The sequence below is a fragment of the Xenopus tropicalis genome, chromosome 9 (assembly GCF_000004195.4).
Source record: "Xenopus tropicalis strain Nigerian chromosome 9, UCB_Xtro_10.0, whole genome shotgun sequence".
Classification (NCBI taxonomy): Eukaryota; Metazoa; Chordata; class Amphibia; order Anura; family Pipidae; genus Xenopus; species Xenopus tropicalis.
This window is the reverse complement of record NC_030685.2, coordinates 76054794-76072244: the sequence shown is the minus strand read 5'-3', so window position 1 is coordinate 76072244 and position 17451 is coordinate 76054794. Positions and strand designations below refer to the sequence as shown.

At 36.6% G+C, this 17451-nt stretch overlaps 1 protein-coding gene across 37 annotated transcripts in view; it reads right to left on the bottom strand.

The window, feature by feature from the left end:
- neb (nebulin) overlaps positions 1-17451 on the bottom strand; it is a 137689-nt gene that overhangs the window by 96398 nt on the left and 23840 nt on the right. For all 37 annotated transcript variants that reach the window (XR_004220488.1, XM_031893462.1, XM_031893465.1 and 34 more), the window contains 25 exons: positions 17109-17213; positions 15565-15672; positions 15363-15476; positions 14683-14880; positions 13486-13593; positions 12717-12815; positions 12510-12614; positions 12313-12420; positions 11280-11591; positions 10988-11194; positions 10367-10471; positions 8950-9057; positions 8185-8496; positions 7020-7226; positions 6551-6655; positions 5784-5891; positions 4221-4532; positions 3874-4077; positions 3593-3697; positions 3386-3493; positions 2722-3033; positions 1973-2179; positions 962-1066; positions 504-611; positions 62-373 (listed from right to left, as the gene is read on the bottom strand). Coding sequence is in view for 36 of the 37 variants with exons in the window: in XM_031893462.1 (XP_031749322.1) it covers positions 62-373; positions 504-611; positions 962-1066; positions 1973-2179; positions 2722-3033; positions 3386-3493; positions 3593-3697; positions 3874-4077; positions 4221-4532; positions 5784-5891; positions 6551-6655; positions 7020-7226; positions 8185-8496; positions 8950-9057; positions 10367-10471; positions 10988-11194; positions 11280-11591; positions 12313-12420; positions 12510-12614; positions 12717-12815; positions 13486-13593; positions 14683-14880; positions 15363-15476; positions 15565-15672; positions 17109-17213 (4182 nt within the window). In the remaining variant the exon portion in view is untranslated. The remainder of the gene's footprint in view (positions 1-61; positions 374-503; positions 612-961; positions 1067-1972; positions 2180-2721; positions 3034-3385; positions 3494-3592; positions 3698-3873; positions 4078-4220; positions 4533-5783; positions 5892-6550; positions 6656-7019; positions 7227-8184; positions 8497-8949; positions 9058-10366; positions 10472-10987; positions 11195-11279; positions 11592-12312; positions 12421-12509; positions 12615-12716; positions 12816-13485; positions 13594-14682; positions 14881-15362; positions 15477-15564; positions 15673-17108; positions 17214-17451) is intronic.

Here is a 17451-nt window from a genome sequence, read left to right as displayed (position 1 = left end):
TAGACTCTCTCTCATGACTTGAACCAGTAAGAATACCTTGAACATATCAAACTTTACTTACATCACTCTGAATTTGGTTCATGTTCTTTGCAAGCTGTACATTCATTGCATCTGGCAGGAGAATATATTTGTGGATCAGGCGCTTGTAGTTCACATTTGTTGCAACAGCCTGGGCCTCCTTTGCTGCCATGACACTAAACATGGTGACTGGTGTGTGGTACTTGGTCTTGGTCTTCTCATAGTCTTTCTTGTATTCGCGGTCAGATTGCATCTTAGCGACATTCATGTAATGGACAAGTTTAGGATCATCTTGCAGGTTACGGAACCCAACCATTTTTCCTCTTCCCATTTCATAATTCTTCTTATATTTATACTGAAAGGAAAAATAAAACCACATAGAACCAATGTAAACACTTTACATAATTATTATAAAGCTAATGTGTCAACAAGCACAGATACACATTCTGAAATCATAATTTCAACGGGTTTTATTGGAGACTTACATCACTTGCAATATCTCTGGAAGCTCTAGCAGCCTTGATGGAAATGGCGTCAGCCCTGAGATCATATCCTTTCTTCTTTGACTTCTCCAGAGCTTCCTTGTATTTTTTCTGCAGGTTGAAAATAAAATATATTTTAATGCAGGGATAAATTCTTTGAAGAGGGATGAAGGACCTATATGGAATCTGTTCTAGTCCAATGGGATCATAACAGTGCAATGTCTGCTGACTTTGGGAGCAATGTCTTTAGTTTTACTGGTTCAAAATACAAATGTTTCTTTTTTATAGCCTAAAGAATAATTCAATTCTAGTCTATAGAAATACATTTAGGAAGGTTAGGCCAAAAAGAATGATCATGTTCCTATACCAACCACCACTATTATAAATGTTAGCGAAATGAACTGAACATGATGCAAAACACTGTATTATCTTCCTCTAGTTTGTTTTCCAAGGAAGATTACCTCACTGATGTTGATGGCATTGACCTTAGCCTGTAGAAACTCGGGTGCATCTGGCATGACGTGAATGGTAGTCTTATCTTTCTCCCAAGCTTGTGTGTACAAGCTCTAGAAAGAAATAAACACAATGCAAAGACTAAATTAGTATTTCTGTAAACAAATCACACTGTATTTAAAATACTGGTCTGACCATATGTTATAGAGAATATATATACACACAACCCATCCCATGTATTTGGTATAACATGGTCATATTAAACATTAAGCTAATCTTAAAGTAATGACAGCAGCATTCTAGATTAAAATGGATAAATATTATGAGGTTCAGTAATAACAAAGAACCATAGGTTGAACCTCATTTTATATTTTTGTTTTTTAATTAACAAAAATACAGATGCCTACACAGTAGTCTCCTTCTCGTAATATTAGATTTTAGGTACATTCCCAACAATTTTACACAACTTATCGAGTCGAGAAATAACATACAGGATGGTATTACTGGGTACAACCATCATTCTGTCCATCATTGGTAACAAAACTCTTTAGAGATCTATGTGAATGCATTACTTATTAACTACCAGAACAGGTGTAGGACTTGTTATCCAGAAACTCATTATTCAGAAAGCTCAAAACTATGGGAAGACCATCTCCCATAGAGTCCATTATAATCAAATAATTCATACTTTTATAAATAATTTTCTTTTTGTCTGTAATAACCAAACACTACATTGTACTTTATCCCAACTAAGATATAATTACCCCTTATTGGAGACAAAACAATCCTGTTGGGTTTAATAATGTTTAAATGATTTTTAGTAGACTTAAGGCATGATGATCCAAATTACAGAAAGACCTCTTCCAGAAAACCCCAGGTCCTGAGCATTCTGGATAACAGGTCCCATACCTGTATCAGAAAGGTGTGACTTTTCAAAAAAGATGAACTGTTTCTTTAGGAGCAGTGGCTAATAACAGTCATGTTATTTGCTGGAATAATGTTGCATAAAAAGAATTTACCTTATTCAATGTAAGAGCATTATTCTTTGCCAAAACCATCTCCATTGAATCAGGGAGGCTAGTAAATTTGAGGGTGTCAGGATGCTGACGATATTTCTTCTCACTAACGATCTCCATTGCTTTCTTATTCTTTTCAGCCTCTTGTGATAGGTAAGGAATCCACCCTACACCTTTCAAACATTCATTGTACTCCGACTTGTAAACATTCTGATAATGACAAAAACATTGAATTATGCATAGTCAAGTAACGGTATTCCATGTCTTTTTTGGGTTCTTTTTTTGCCCAAGGGACAATGTAATGTATTTTAAACTATAAATTCCACAAAACTTGTAATTTAAGATTATTTCAGTGACTTTGTGGTCACCTTTATATACCCTGCATAAATATATTACATTTACAGCTTAAATGAAAGTTCACTGAAGGCTTAGGGCAGTGATACCCAACCAGTGGTTCTGGAGCAACATGTTGTTCACCAACCCCAAGGATGTTGCTCCTATTGGCCTCAAAGCAGGTGCTTTTTGAATTCCTGGTTTCAGTTACATAAAAACCAGGTGTATTGCCAAACAGAGCCTCCTGTAGGGGTTACCAAATAACCAATCATCGCCCTTGTTTGGCACCCCGAGGAACTTTTTTCAAGCTTGCATTGCTTCCCAACTCATTTTACATTTGAATGTGGTTCACATGTAAAAAAAGAAAAGGATGGGGGCCTGATTTAGAGCAAATTGTGTGTGTTAAGTCCAAAACTTACATCACTCTGGATCTGCATCATGTTCCTGGTGAGTGCCAGGGGCATAGCATCAGGCAGGAGATTATAGGAATGGATCAGCCGTTTATAGTTGGTGTTTGTAGCAACATTCTGGGCCAGTTTTGCAGCAGTCACGCTGAACATGTCGACCGGGGTATGGAATTTTGTTTTTGATTGCTCATAGTTCTTCTTGTATTCACGGTCGGACTGCATCTTTGCTACGTGCATAAAGTGAACCAGTTTGGGATCATCCTGAAGACTTCTAAATCCAATATGCTTTCCTCTGGTTTGTTCATATGCTTTCTTGTATTTGTACTAAAAACACAAATTAAATAATTATTTTGGTGCATAATATAAACACATATGATGTTTGGAAATTATATATATATTAAACTCAAAAAAGGAGTTCTGAGCTCATAAGAAAGTATGAAAAAGTACAATCCCACTCACTTTATATTGAACTATCTGCATATGTTATGTAATATAAATGAACTGCAACAAAACTGCATGTCAACAAGTAGGCTTTCATACAACAGATTGAACCAATCTGTAGACAGAAGATGCGTTTTATACATCAAACACTATAAAACTAAACAACTTTTTAGTTGCCTGAATTAATTCAAACTCTAAAATACATATAAAATGCATATGCAAGAAGGAAACTTACATCGCTGGCAATGTCTCTTGAAGCTCTGGCTGCCTTTATGGAAATGGCATCTGGTTTCAAGTCATAACCCTTCTTCTTATGCTGTTCCCAAGCCAACTTGTACAGTTTCTGAAAGTAACACATAAAACAGGTTATATTGAGTGGATACATTGGCTGTAACTAAAACAAGAAGCAATATCATCCCACACACTGTATCGTCTTACTTACATCACTTGTATTCTGTTGGTTGACTCTAGACTGGAGGATTTCGGGGGTGTCTGGCATGACATGAATTTTGGTTTTATCTTTTTCCCAAGCATCAATGTAAAGTTTCTGTATAAACAACAAGGAGAGTCAAGGTTACACCTAGAATTATACAACGTAACATTTCTTTAGAAGACTGGATTGATACTGTATATAACTAAGTTTATAGTGAGCCTTTTAGAGATTCAATGAGATATTCTTCAGATTATTATTACTTTAGCTTATTTAGAGCACTAGAGTTCTACCTTGTTCATTGTCTGGGCATTAGCTTTAGCAAGAACTTGATCCATTGCATCAGTTGGGATGGAGAACTTCCATTGGTCTGGATTCTGGCGATATTTCTTTTCGCTGTAATCTTTAATCTTCTTCGCATTTTCAACATCAAGTGAACCGATTGGAACCCAGCCAACTCCTTTCAACCAATTGTTGAAGTCCGATTTGTAGAGGTTCTGCAAAAAAACAGAAGATTTTCTAGTGTGTCAGCAGTATGGTAGGCTAATACTACCGCAGGAATACAGTGTGAAGCAATCTAATCTGAAGTTAATTCAGATTACTAACTCACTATAGAGTAGTTTTAAAGGTAATTACTTACATCGCTCTGGATTTGCATCATGTTCCTGGACAGCTCGAGGTTCATGGCATCCGGCAGCAGTGTGTAGGCATGAAGGGGCTGCTTGTAAGTGGCATTAGTAGACACTTCCTGTGCTTTCTTAGCTGCTGTGACACTGAACATATCAAGAGGGGTGTGGTATTTTGTCTTGCTCTTCTCATAATCTTTCTTATATTCTCTATCTGATTGGATTTTAGCAACGTGCATGTAATGGACCAGTTTTGGATCATCTTGCAGGCTGCGGAATCCCACGTGTTTTCCTCTGGCTTTCTGGTATGCCTCTTTATACTTGAACTAAGGGAGAGCATGAAAAGAAATGTCATTTTGGGTTGTGTAAAAACAAAACAGAAATATGTGTTCTGTATGACAATTTTGTAAAAACACAAATTAAAAAAATTATAATTGACACCAAAACGGGACACCCCCTTTAGCTTGGCTTAGAATTTACTGAGGAGTTTACTAAGGAGTTCTGTGACCTACTGTAAATGATAAGGATATTAGCAGTCACTGAGGGGTTCTGTGCCCATATAAAGGCACAAGGCTGCAGGCTGAGTTATACAGGGAACTCTGAGTATCACTCATGTATTATAAGGGATAATGTACCCCCTACTGTAAATGATAAGGATATTAGCAGTCACTGAGGGGTTCTGTGCCCATATAAAGGCACAAGGCTGCAGGCTGAGTTATACAGGGAACTCTGAGTATCACTCATGTATTATAAGGGATAATGTACCCCCTACTGTAAATGATAAGGATATTAGAAGTCACTGAGGGGTTCTGTGACCATATAAAGGCACAAGGCTGCAGGCTGAGTTATACAGGGAACTCTGAGTATCACTCGTGTATTATAAGGGATAATGTACCCCCTACTGTAAATGATAAGGATATTAGCAGTCACTGAGGGGTTATACAGGGAAGTCTGAGGATCACTCATGTATTGTAATGAATAAGGGTTGTGAGGCCATATAACGGCATATAAGGTTAGAAGTAACTGAGAAGATTAATTGCCATGTAAGACAAAATGTCATTGTCAAAGGTATACAGGTCAGGAAATTCAATGGTCACTACTTCAATCAAAATTTAGTATAGATGCTGCCTCCAGCAATTAAGTTTTAGTTTAGAGGCTAACTCCAGCTGTAGGACACTTTAAATGTTTGCATTGGTGTAGCACAGGCCCTAAATAGCCAATCAGAATGCAGGGGTATGATTTGTGTTAATGGAGTATATGAGCATGAATGTGTAAGTTAGAATTGTCACCTACACATTTCTGTTTCATGCACATCAACAATTCAAAGCACACCCCTATGTTCTTGACATTTGAATACATCCAGGAGATGTTTTTGTCATTTAATAAACTGTACTGCTGAGCATATGGCCTCTAGATTCCATTAGTTCTGCTACAGGGCTTTGAGCTTTATTGCAATGTCATCGACTGTACCTTAGTAATGATGAGTCTGTAAGATACAAAATGATGCAAAGCCCAAACATCCAGAAAAAACAAAGATTTGTATAACATCTTGATATGGAGAATATGGCTTTACTTACGTCACTTGCAATATTTCTTGATGCTTTAGCAGCCTTTACGGAAATAGCATCTGGCTTGAGATCGTAGCCTTTAGCAAGGTGCTTGATCCAATTGGCTTTGTAGTTAGACTAGAATGTGACAGAGACAAATGTACACTGTTAATACAAACTGTATGGTATCTTATTGGCATCGACAGTTGCAGTTATGCACATAAAGCTTTTGGCTTCAATGAATGTCTTAAAATGGCATGGACAATGTGCATAGGAATGTAATGTGCCATTTAGTATTGATCTACAACAGGAATGAGCAAGAAGAGGTCAAGCAATGGCTGTTGAATCAGGATCCCTACAAAAGTGCCAGTGCACCTTTACTTTCCCATTAACCTTCATCTGCAGGTGGATACCAAATTAAATGGTTCTGCCACAGCTCAACCAGCTGAAATATGAAATGGGGTGGGATTTTCAGAAAGGGGGCTTGTTTGGGCCAGACATTTGCCTGGGTGCAATAGTACATGCCTTGGGTGAACCAAAATTGTGGCCTAAATGGGCATTCTGGAAGGTTGGGAGGTACAATGAATTTATATTTATTCTTTAAAATGTTAGCTGTGTAGAATGCAGGAGTCGCATTACAACTGCAATGCAATAATCATGACCTCACAAATATAAGATTATGACAATATCATGAACAGATCTTTATAACAGAATTTATTTTACTATGATGAATATGTTGCAAGTGGAAAGTTATACCATGGTGCAGGTTGGTTCCTTGTATAAAGTGCTGTACTCACCTCACTTATATTGAGGGCGTTGACTCTGGCTTGAATGAAATTAGGATCGTCTGGGTTCAGTGCATATTTGTGCTTCACTTTTTCACCTTCTGCTTTATATAACAACTAAGGAAAAAGATAACAATGTAAATACTGATTCCCATACTTCCAAATGCACTTACTATAGTAAAAGGGAAACAAAGCATAGTATATAAGGTCCTGACAGCAAACAACTAACTAACTAATTTATTAGTTTATTTGCTATAAGCATCTTTCTAGAAGCAAATGGAGCTATGATTTTTTTTAAATTACTGTCAAAAGGCACCTGCCTTGGATATTTACCATTTAAATAGCTCTATTTATAGGCCCAGGGGTAGATGATTGGTACCATAGGGGGAAATCACTTGAGCTGCCTAAAAGGTTATGCTGATATCCAAGAGGTGATTGGTAAGGCCAAGCTGAAATTCAGTTGCAGATGCAAAATACTCACATCACTCCTCTGCTTGGTGTTGCTCTGAGCTAGAGCAAGTTCCATTGAATCAGCAACACTTGTAAATTTAATAGTATCTGGGTGTTGACGATACTTCTTTTCACTTATAGCGTCTCCAGCCTTTTTCACTTTTTCCACTTCCAAAGAGCCCAGGGGAATCCATCCTATCCCCTTAAACCAGTTGTTATAATCTTGTTTGTATACATTCTAAGGGGGTAAAAAAAACCAGAATGGTTGTCAAATATAATGAAAATTATTATTTATCTATAAAGCACCACAGTTATGTACGATAGAATGAGTGAGGATATAAACAGTCTGATGACAGAGATACAGCAATGACACTAACAATCATAAACAACAAGAAATGAGAAGAAATAAGGTAAGAAATTGCAGGTTATCAATCCTTGCTGTTTAGGGCAGTGGATTTGAAACTTTTTCAAAATGTCTACCTCTGACATTTGATTATGGTCCCCTTTAGCTCATAACAAGGTTACAGAAATATAAAATCGTTACTGTTTTAGCTATAATCCCAAATATCTACAGCAATTACTAGCTCACTCTTCCATTGACCTGTAAACTGGGCTTTCAGGAGCATCTTTGAGAACAATTCTCCTCAAATCTTTCCTCAACTAGTAATAATACTCAGTCTGCCCAAGCCCTGAGCTCAAAATTTGGAAACCATTGATCTAGGGAATTTTAGGTACAGTTGAATACATGAGGGAAGGGCTTGCAGGGCTTCCAACACACACAACACAAAAGTGTTGAAAGTGTTGTGTGTCATGCTTGACTCATTTAGCACAAAGGTATCAAAGGATGGCAGATATGAACACTAAAGGTATATTAAGACTATTAAAGAAGTTGGAGCTGAGAGTTGCTAAGTAAAATGGGGTTCTTTAAAAAGTGGCTTTTGGGGTTTTATCTGCTTGTTAAAGCAGGTAAACAAAGCAGAGCATTTGGGGAGCAAGGGATTTGGTGCTGCTCCGAAGAAGTCTTAAGAGGCATGAGTTTGAGGTTAAAAAGATAGAGAGGAGACCATGGATGATTTTATATGTAATGGGAATCAGTTGAGAAACAGAAGACATCACTAAAGTGAATAGGCTTGGTGGAAATATTCATACCGGTTGAATAAATAGAAGCCCCCACCACAACAGTGACATTTACTTACATCACTCTGGATTTCCATTCCTTTTCTGGACAATTCAACACTCATTGCATCAGGTAAGTATGTATAGTGATGAACAAGTTGTTTGTAGTTGATGTTGGTGGCCACCTCCTGGGACTTCTTGGCAGCTGTAATGCTGACCATGTCCAGAGGTGTGTGATATTTGGTCTTTGTCTTTTCATAGTCCTTCTTATATTCTCTGTCTGATTGCTTCTTTGCCACGTCCATAAAATGGACAAGCTTTGGATCATCCTGGAGACTTCTAAAACCGACGTGCTTTCCTCTGGCTTTTTCATAAGCCTGTTTGTATTTGTACTGCAAAATTGTTGAAAAGGGAGACAATATGAAGTTGTTTAGTGGAGAATGTGGTGTTATTCTACTGTGGTTTTACACACATTATACTATTTATCAGTTTTCCCTCCTTCCTATAAAGAACTGTTGGCTGTGGTTTACCTTTTGGGTGTAAAATAGATGTCCTACACGGAAGTGTCTACCACATAACACATCAACAAAGTTCTAAGTTCACCCTTAATAGATTTCCCACAGTTCTTCATTTCTTTAGCCAGCATGCCAGGTGATTAAGTAGCATGCAAGAGCTGCTAGTAATGGAGAAGCACTATTTGACTTGTACCACACTTTCTATTACCTCCTAGGCTTCAAAGTGGCACTGTCAAGTGCAGCCCAGGTGAAACGGTTTGAGGAACAGAGCTCTGGAATTATGAAACTTAAAAAGTGGGAGTCTTAACCATAACATAATGGGACACTTACATCACTAGCAATGTTTCTTGATGACTTAGCAGCAACAATAGAAATGGCATCACCCAGGACATGATGACCTTTAGCTATAGTCTTCATCCAGTCCTGTTTATAATATTTCTGCAAGAAAAAAAGCACTAATTATTACATGTTTTAAGGGAGCACAAATTAAAGTCCAATGAACATAGTCATTACAATAAGTGCTGACTCCATATCTAATATCTACCTAAAGTCAAACAGAGGATTAATTATGAGATAATATGGTAAGTACTGATTTTAAAAACAGGGGGGGGGGGGGAATCCATTATCTGCATAATAATGCTTAAGTAATAATATGATAATATCAGTCAAATATCAAAGCTATGATTGGAGCAGACATATTAGAATGCTGAAAGCAAACATCTGATTGGTTGCGGAAGGTTACATGTAGTCAGAAAGACCACTGTCAAGTAAACAACACAAGTTGCTGTCATTTACCAGAAGACAAAGGTATAAATGCTTATGAGGTTTATTTTATTCCTATGGCTATGAAAAATTTCATTCATCCAGGCCATGGTATATCTAGTCTAAGTAAATCTAAAGTAAATCTGGAGTCCAGTTGCTTTAGATTTACTTATACTAAGATTTATTTCATGTGGCATTTTTGGTTTTGGGCAAGATGTAGCAGAATTGGCTGTCCTTCAGGCATGTGACAGTATTGCAAAATGTCCCTCGGTATAAAGCAAAGCTAATCCTTTTGTATATGTTTGCTCCATGTTTTAATACCATGTTTTAAGATATCAGCTTCTAAAATGCAATTCTTTTGTGAGCCATTGGTGTCCTCAGTGTGAACAAAGTGTTACTAAGTGCTATTCACAAAGATTTTAGAAATACAGGATCTACAGCATTTGGAAGTACTTCAATGCTAAAAGTGTCTTGGAGTCAGCATTTCCAGGTTTTTAGTTAATCTGTGTAAATAGCACTTTGCAACACACGGAGCAGTGATCCCCAACCAGTGGCTCAGGGGCAACATGTTGCTCACCAACCCCTTGGATGTTGCTCTCAGTGGCCGCAGGGGCTTATTTTTGAATTTCTTACTGACCATGTGTACTGCTTAACAGAGCTTTGTGTAGTCTGCCAGTCCACATTGGGCTACCAAATAACCAATCACAGCCCTTATTGTTCACCCCTAGGAACATTTTTTATGCTTGCATTGGTCCCCAATTATTTTTTATGTTTAAATATTGATCACAGGTAAAACAAGAGGTTGGGGACTTCTGCCATAGAAGTAAAGTGGTTAATTGTAAAACTTTATTTTAAATTTCATTAAATAGGCAACATGTGATTATTAATGTTGACATACAACCATTATACAAGTAATGAAGTCTGATTATATAGAATCATTTTTATACAGTAATAACCCATTATGGCTATAACCAAACATACTCACATCACTAACGTTGGCTGCATTGCATCGAGCTTGTATAAACTGAGGAACATCTGGGGGTAAATGATACTTATGAATAATCTTTTCACCTGAAGATTTATACAGCTTCTGTAAAGGTAAAATGAGAAATAAATGTGTGAAACTTAGAATTCTAAATGCATAATCAATTCAAACCTATAGAAACTGCTTTTTAGGTACCAGTTACTTTAAAAGCTAATCTTATTTATGGTATTAATTATAATTTCCTTTTCAATAAATGGTATACTTATCTATATGTTTTTCTCATATTTGACTTTGTAGACAATTTGGAAAAAAAATTCTTATAGGCTTTTACAGTGAATATAAAAATTATTACAACTTGTGATTTGAACTTCTCTTTGAAGAAAGAGAAGTAATATGGGGACAAAAGAAATAACCCATTATTTCCTACCCAGAATAACAGCTGTTTTGCTAAGTAAAATTACAAGTCATCCTTCAAAGCAGCTGACACAAAAGGATCATTCTTCTACAGTAATGCTAATAAAAAGAATCCTGGGCAATTATTTTGCTTCCCAGATATCACAAATTTATTTTTTTGTTGCCTAATTATGATTAAATGTATTACTGATTTCTTCTTTTTCTTACATCACTGAGTTGAAGAGCATTGGTTTTAGCCTGGACCATAACAGGAGAATCAACAACACTTGTAAATTTAATTGTATCAGGGTGCTGACGATATTTCTTTTCATTCAAGGCTGCAGCTGCCTTTTTGGCTTTCTCAACATCCAGAGATCCAATTGGGATCCAGCCAATTCCTTTCATCCAGTTATTCATGTCTGCTTTGTAGAGATTCTGTCAAGACATAAGCACAATGGTGAAAAAGGGTATTCACATAAAGCCACGTTGAAGTTGATTTACTGAGGTTTGATACACTTACGTCGCTTTGAATCTCCATCATCTTCTTTGACAGCTCAATACTCATGGCATCTGGGAGATAGGTATAGTGATGGCGTAACTGCTTATAATGAATGCCACTGGCAATGTCTTGTGCCTTCTTGGCGGCAACAACATTGACCATATCTAATGGAGTGTTATATTTGGTCTTTGCCTTCTCATAGTCCTTCTTATATTCCCTTTCAGACTGCATTTTAGCTACATGCATATAATGGACCAGCTTAGGGTCATCTTGTAGACTGCGGAAACCAACAAGTTTGCCTTTTTGCTTCTCATAATTTTTCTTGTATTGCACCTGTAACAAACAAAAGATGACATTTATAGAGTGATAATAAAAGAACATCATATTTAGAATTCTACATTTGTAATTAAGCAATATGAGGCATTGTCTCATAAGCTAAAAGAAAAATACATTTTATGACTGTAACTAGGATTCAAATATAATTAACACCTAGTTTATGTATTGGGAAATAGCAAAATAATATATCAGTAAAAAACAAATTGTTTGTAATATGGGTTTTGCAGCATTTCTACTTATATGGTTTAGTTATAACATATGTGGTAAACTAGTTACTACAGTTGCCCATAGCAACAAATCAACTATTCATTTTATTACAACCAGCAACGAGATCTAAGGTTAAAGCCTCTGTTTTAAGATAGAAAATATGATATAAGTTACTATCATGTGTGTCCATCAAGGTGTCTATACGTGGTCTGATCCATACAGTATTTGACCAAATGGTCCACGGGCCAAACAGACAGATACCATATGATGGGCCATACATGTACATGGCCACCTTATTATTGTTCTGCTTGCAAACCACCCCAATAATGGCAACAGACAGTAGGAGCTGTAGAAAACATCTAATGCTTCTTCTCACTTCCTGCTGTTTCCATTATTACAGCGGAGGGCACCAATTAGCAATTTACACTGACATTTACATAATATTGGATAATTATTTTACACTTTGAATAGCCAAATGAATTGCACAAAGTTCTGGGAGTCGTCTACTTACATCACTAGCAGCATGACGAGCGGCTTTGGCAACTTTAATTGAGATAGCGTCAGGCTTGAGGTCATATCCCTTTGACTTTAATTCTTCAAGTCCTTGTTTATAGTAGTTCTAAGAAGTAGAAAATATATTGTTGACTTATAGCTAATAGGTAATAGTAAACACTGTAAATGTGAGATCTGATAAAGATAATGTCTTACATCACTTAAATTATAGGCATTAACTCTGGCTTGGATAAATCCAGGAACATCCGCTGGTAGGGAATATTTGTGAATTACTTTCTCTCCTTCAGATTTATAAAGTATCTAGGTAAAAAAACAGTATAAAAAAGTTATTTTTTAAACAACTTGAGGATAACAATTTCTTTTGTTGACATTGCTTAGTATTTTTGAGAAGAAAAGACTTACATCACTTCTCAGCTTCTGGTTAAGTTTTGACTGAACCATAACTGGATCATCTTCTACTGAGGTAAACTTAATAGTATCAGGGTGCTGACGGTATTTCTTCTGCATAAACAAAATAAAAACAGTATTACAAATTATCTCTTTGCTGCTGAATAAGTTGGAAATGATGGTACTTTGGAGAAATACAAGATAGTGAACATGAGCACCATAGAGATCCTCAAGGATAAAATAATGTCTCCAACCACTGGGAATGAGGTAACTGGGGGGCATTACCAATAATCGAGTAGAAAACATGGGTTGATAAACCGCATTGCATAGACACAAAGAAGAGTTGATAGTGTGTGATTAAGGAACAACATAATAGATACAGGAATGTATTTACATTTTGATATGAAGATTATGGGTATGGGAAAAAGAAGGAGACACAATGAAACTCCAAGAGACTAGAATGAAGTTAAAGAAGATACTTTAAGGTAGAGGTCCTCCGGTATGGATAAAGATAAAGGTTAATCAAAATGTATTGCCATTAGCATGATCATACTGTAGTAACAATTATTAGCTAGTGGCACAGAAGGACAATTGATAAATTACCACATACTCTGGGGAAGGACTTGTCTATGTTCCTAAAAAACTGAAAGGAGGGATATCTTTCCATAAAGCTGGTTACATTCCAGGGTTATAGGCCTTGACTCATGGGCAATGTGAGTTCTTTATAAGACCATGCTTATTGTTATGGGTAAGAACTCAATACAATGTTACCCCAGGTCATTACCTCATTAAGGATCTGTGAGGCTTTTTTGGCCTTTTCTACATCCATGGATCCATATGGCACCCAACCGCAACCTTTAACCCAGTTGTTATAATCAGATTTGTAGTCAACCTAAAAGACACAAAACATATTAGCTTTAATTCTTTTACATGTAGCATTACAGCCAAGTTAGCTAAGTTAGGCTGGCTATCTGCAGAATACCTAAATCAAGAGTTTGCAATGATAATGCTCAATTAACTAAGTCTAGCTACAGTTTAACAAGTAATTTTAGTTGTAAGGTTGGTTCTAATCTCAATTTCCTTCAATCATTTTCCTGCAATGTGTTCTGCACGCATGGACCTATTATCATTTTTTTTAATTCTTACTACAGGTATGGGACCTGTTATCCAGAATGCTTGGGACCTGAGGTTTTCCGGATAAGGGATCTTTCTGTAATTTGGATCTCCCTAAGTCTGCTAAAATTCATTTAAATATTAAATAAACCCAATAGGCTTGTTTTGCCTCCAATAAGGATTAAGTATATCTTAGTTGGGATCAAGTACAGGTACTGTTTTATTATTACAGAGAAAAGGGAATCATTTAACCATTAAATAAACCCAATAGGGCTGTTCTGCCCCCAATAAGGGGTAATTATATCTTAGTTGGGATCAAGTACAGGTACTGTTTTATTATTACAGAGAAAAGGGAATCATTTAACCATTAAATAAACCCAATAGGGCTGTTCTGCCCCCAATAAGGGGTAATTATATCTTAGTTGGGATCAAGTACAGGTACTGTTTTATTATTACAGAGAAAAGGGAATCATTTAACCATTAAATAAACCCAATAGGGCTGTTCTGCCCCAATAAGGGGTAATTATATCTTAGTTGGGATCAAGTACAGGTACTGTTTTATTATTACAGAGAAAAGGGAATCATTTAACCATTAAATAAACCCAATAGGACTGTTCTGCCCCCAATAAGGGGTAATTATATCTTAGTTGGGATCGTTACAGAGAAAAAGAAAATCATTTTTAAAAATTAGAATTATTTGCTTATAATGGGGTCTATGGGAGATGGCCATTCCGTAATTGGGAACTTTCTGGATAACAGGTTTCCGGATAAGGGATCCCATACCTGTACAAAGTAAGCTAGACGTGTTAGAGTAGTTTCTGTTGTATAACCATTGTTTTATGTGCAGTGCTCTAAACAGCAAACTTACATCGCTCTGGATGGTATAGGCCTTCTTTGCTAAGGAAAGGTTCACGCTATCAGGAGGGTAAAAGTATGAATGAATCAAGTGTTTATAATCCAAATTGCTGGCGATGGACTGAGCTTTCTTGGCCATTTGAACTGGGATCATGTCTAGAGGCGCGGAATATTTGGTCTTTGAATTTTCATAATCCTTTTTATATAAAATCTAAAAAAAGCAGAGCAGAAAAGAATGTTAATATGTCAGAATATACTATCAGAAACAGAGAAAATGTATTAGAACAAAGAGTGTTGAAACAGAAGGCTATAAAGTTATGACGTTTTATTAAAGAACAGACTGTGCTGTTGTTTTGTTAAATCTTCCCAGTGTTAATAAATTTGCTAGTTTTGAAATATATGTAAAGAAAAGAAAAAAGGAACACCATTTCAGGCGATCCTTAGTTAGACCCCAATCAACTGCACCATTACCCTTATTAGGGTATTAGCTTTGGAATATGCTGCCTCCGTAGGCAAATGAAACAAGAACAAAATGAAACACTCCATAAAACTCCATGCTTTTATTCCTTTATGAACATTTCCGAGATCAAAATGGCTTTGTTTTGTTTATGAAATAAAGATTTTTAAGGTTTTAGAAGAGAAATTGATCTAAAAAGTAAAATTAAAGTGATAAGTATGAACAGAGAAACTTACATCACTTCGATTACGAGACGCTTGCGCTGAAAGTAACATCTTTGGGTCATCCTGGATGCTAAGAGCGCCAACCATCTTTCCTTTATTCTTTTCATAATCTTTCTTATACTCAACCTGTAGGTAAAGCAGAGAAACCGTAAGTAAGAGTTTTCCTTGAGAAATTGGTTCTGGCAGAAATGGAAATGGAGACTTTTTTACTTACATCACTGGCTTTTCTCCTGTTGGCTTTCGCAGCCACAAGAGGAATTGCATCAATTTTAATATCAAACTTCTTAGCTTTGGCTTTATCCCAGTCGTATTTGTACCATTTCTGTTGGAATACAAATTTATTAAGAACTGCAGCCAAGAAAACATTTCTTTTTATAAATTTTTATGAATTTCAGAGAATTTCAAGAGAAAGGAAGTGAATCACATACACCCCCAAAAATGTATTACTGTTTTTTACAAAAATAAAATATGTTTGTGTGATGCAATTTCGAGCATATTTGCCATGTTTTTTCCCCCACAGTGCAGCATTTTTTTCCCAGAATTCCAGTGTCATTGCAGGCACAAAGGGTTATTAAATCTGATTATGCTGCATCGGCACAACTGAACCCAGTTTGCTAAAAAGAACACAATTGCACATGTGCTTCTTCGCAAATTGGACACAGTTGCACCAAAAAAGTCTGCCTGGTGTCAGTTCTAGTGTTTGGTGTGACATTGGCTCTAAAGCGTTGTGATGAGTGATGCAGGGTACTGTGGGAACCCTGAAGCTACCACCTGGTCAGAAGGTGATGGTAAGCTCCAGGGTTCCCCTGCATTAAAGGAACAGTAACACCAAAAAATGAAAGTGTATAAAAGTAACTAAAATATAATGTGCTGCTGCCCTGCACTGGTAAAAGTTGTGTGTTTACTTCAGAAAGTCTACTATAATTTATATAAATAAGCTGCTATGTAGCCATGGGGGCAGCCATTCAAAGGAGAAAAGGCACAGGCACATAGCAGATAACAGATAAAACACTATTGTATTCTACAGAACTTATCTGCTATGTAACCTGTGCCTTTTCTCCTTTTTTCCAGCTTGAATGGCTGCCTCCATGGCTACACAGCAGCTTATTATATAAATTATAGTAGTGTTACTGTAGCAAACACACCAGTTTTACCAGTGCAGGGCAACAGTGCATTATATTTTTATTACTTTAAAGCTGTTTCATTTTTTGGTGTTACTGTTCCTTTAATATGCGCAGCAGCACCAAATTTAAGCCTGCCATACACGCACCGATAATATTGTACGAAACCTAGTTTTGTACGATATTCAGTGCGTTTACGGCGGCTCGACGAGGCGACCGATATCGCAAAAGGCTTTGGATATCGGTCGACTCGTCGATCGCCTAGGTTAAAAGATTTTAATTAGACACCATTGAGGGCGCCTGAGCAAAATCTGCGCTCAGGGTTGAATCAGCAGAAAGAGGTAGAATTTCTATTGTTTCTACCTCCATATCTGACGATTCAGCCCTGAACTACAGTGGAGGGTGGGAATGATCTTTCGTGCAACCAATAGTCGCATGAAAGATTGATATTGCTAAGTGTGTGGCCACCTTTAGAATGGAATGCAGGAAGAACTGAGCACACCAAATGCAATGGAAGTGCAAAAAGTGCTTTTATATGCAGCTCATTCACAGAAATACAAGTGGCCCACTGCAGTGTCATTAGAAGAATAGTCTATGCTTAACAGGTATAAAGTAAAAAAAGAAAAATCATACTTACATCACTAAGGTTATATGCATTAAGCCTGGACTGGAGTATAAAGGGAGAATCCTCGGGAATAGAGCACTTGAATTTTTCTTTCTCATACTTCTCTTTATAGTTTAGCTAAAAAAAATTAAAAACAAAATTATATGAGGAATATTTTTTAGGAATAATTTGATGCACCAATTATAAAAATGTTGCAGTGTTAACATGCCCCCTACTAATTGTATTCACAATATCAAATGCCACGTCCGTGCTTTAGAACATTTTTGATGTGGCCATGGCATGTGACCTGTACTATTCATAAAAAATTATAGTAGTCAAGATGAGTCTGCCATTTTGGCCTTTTGGACCATTTTAA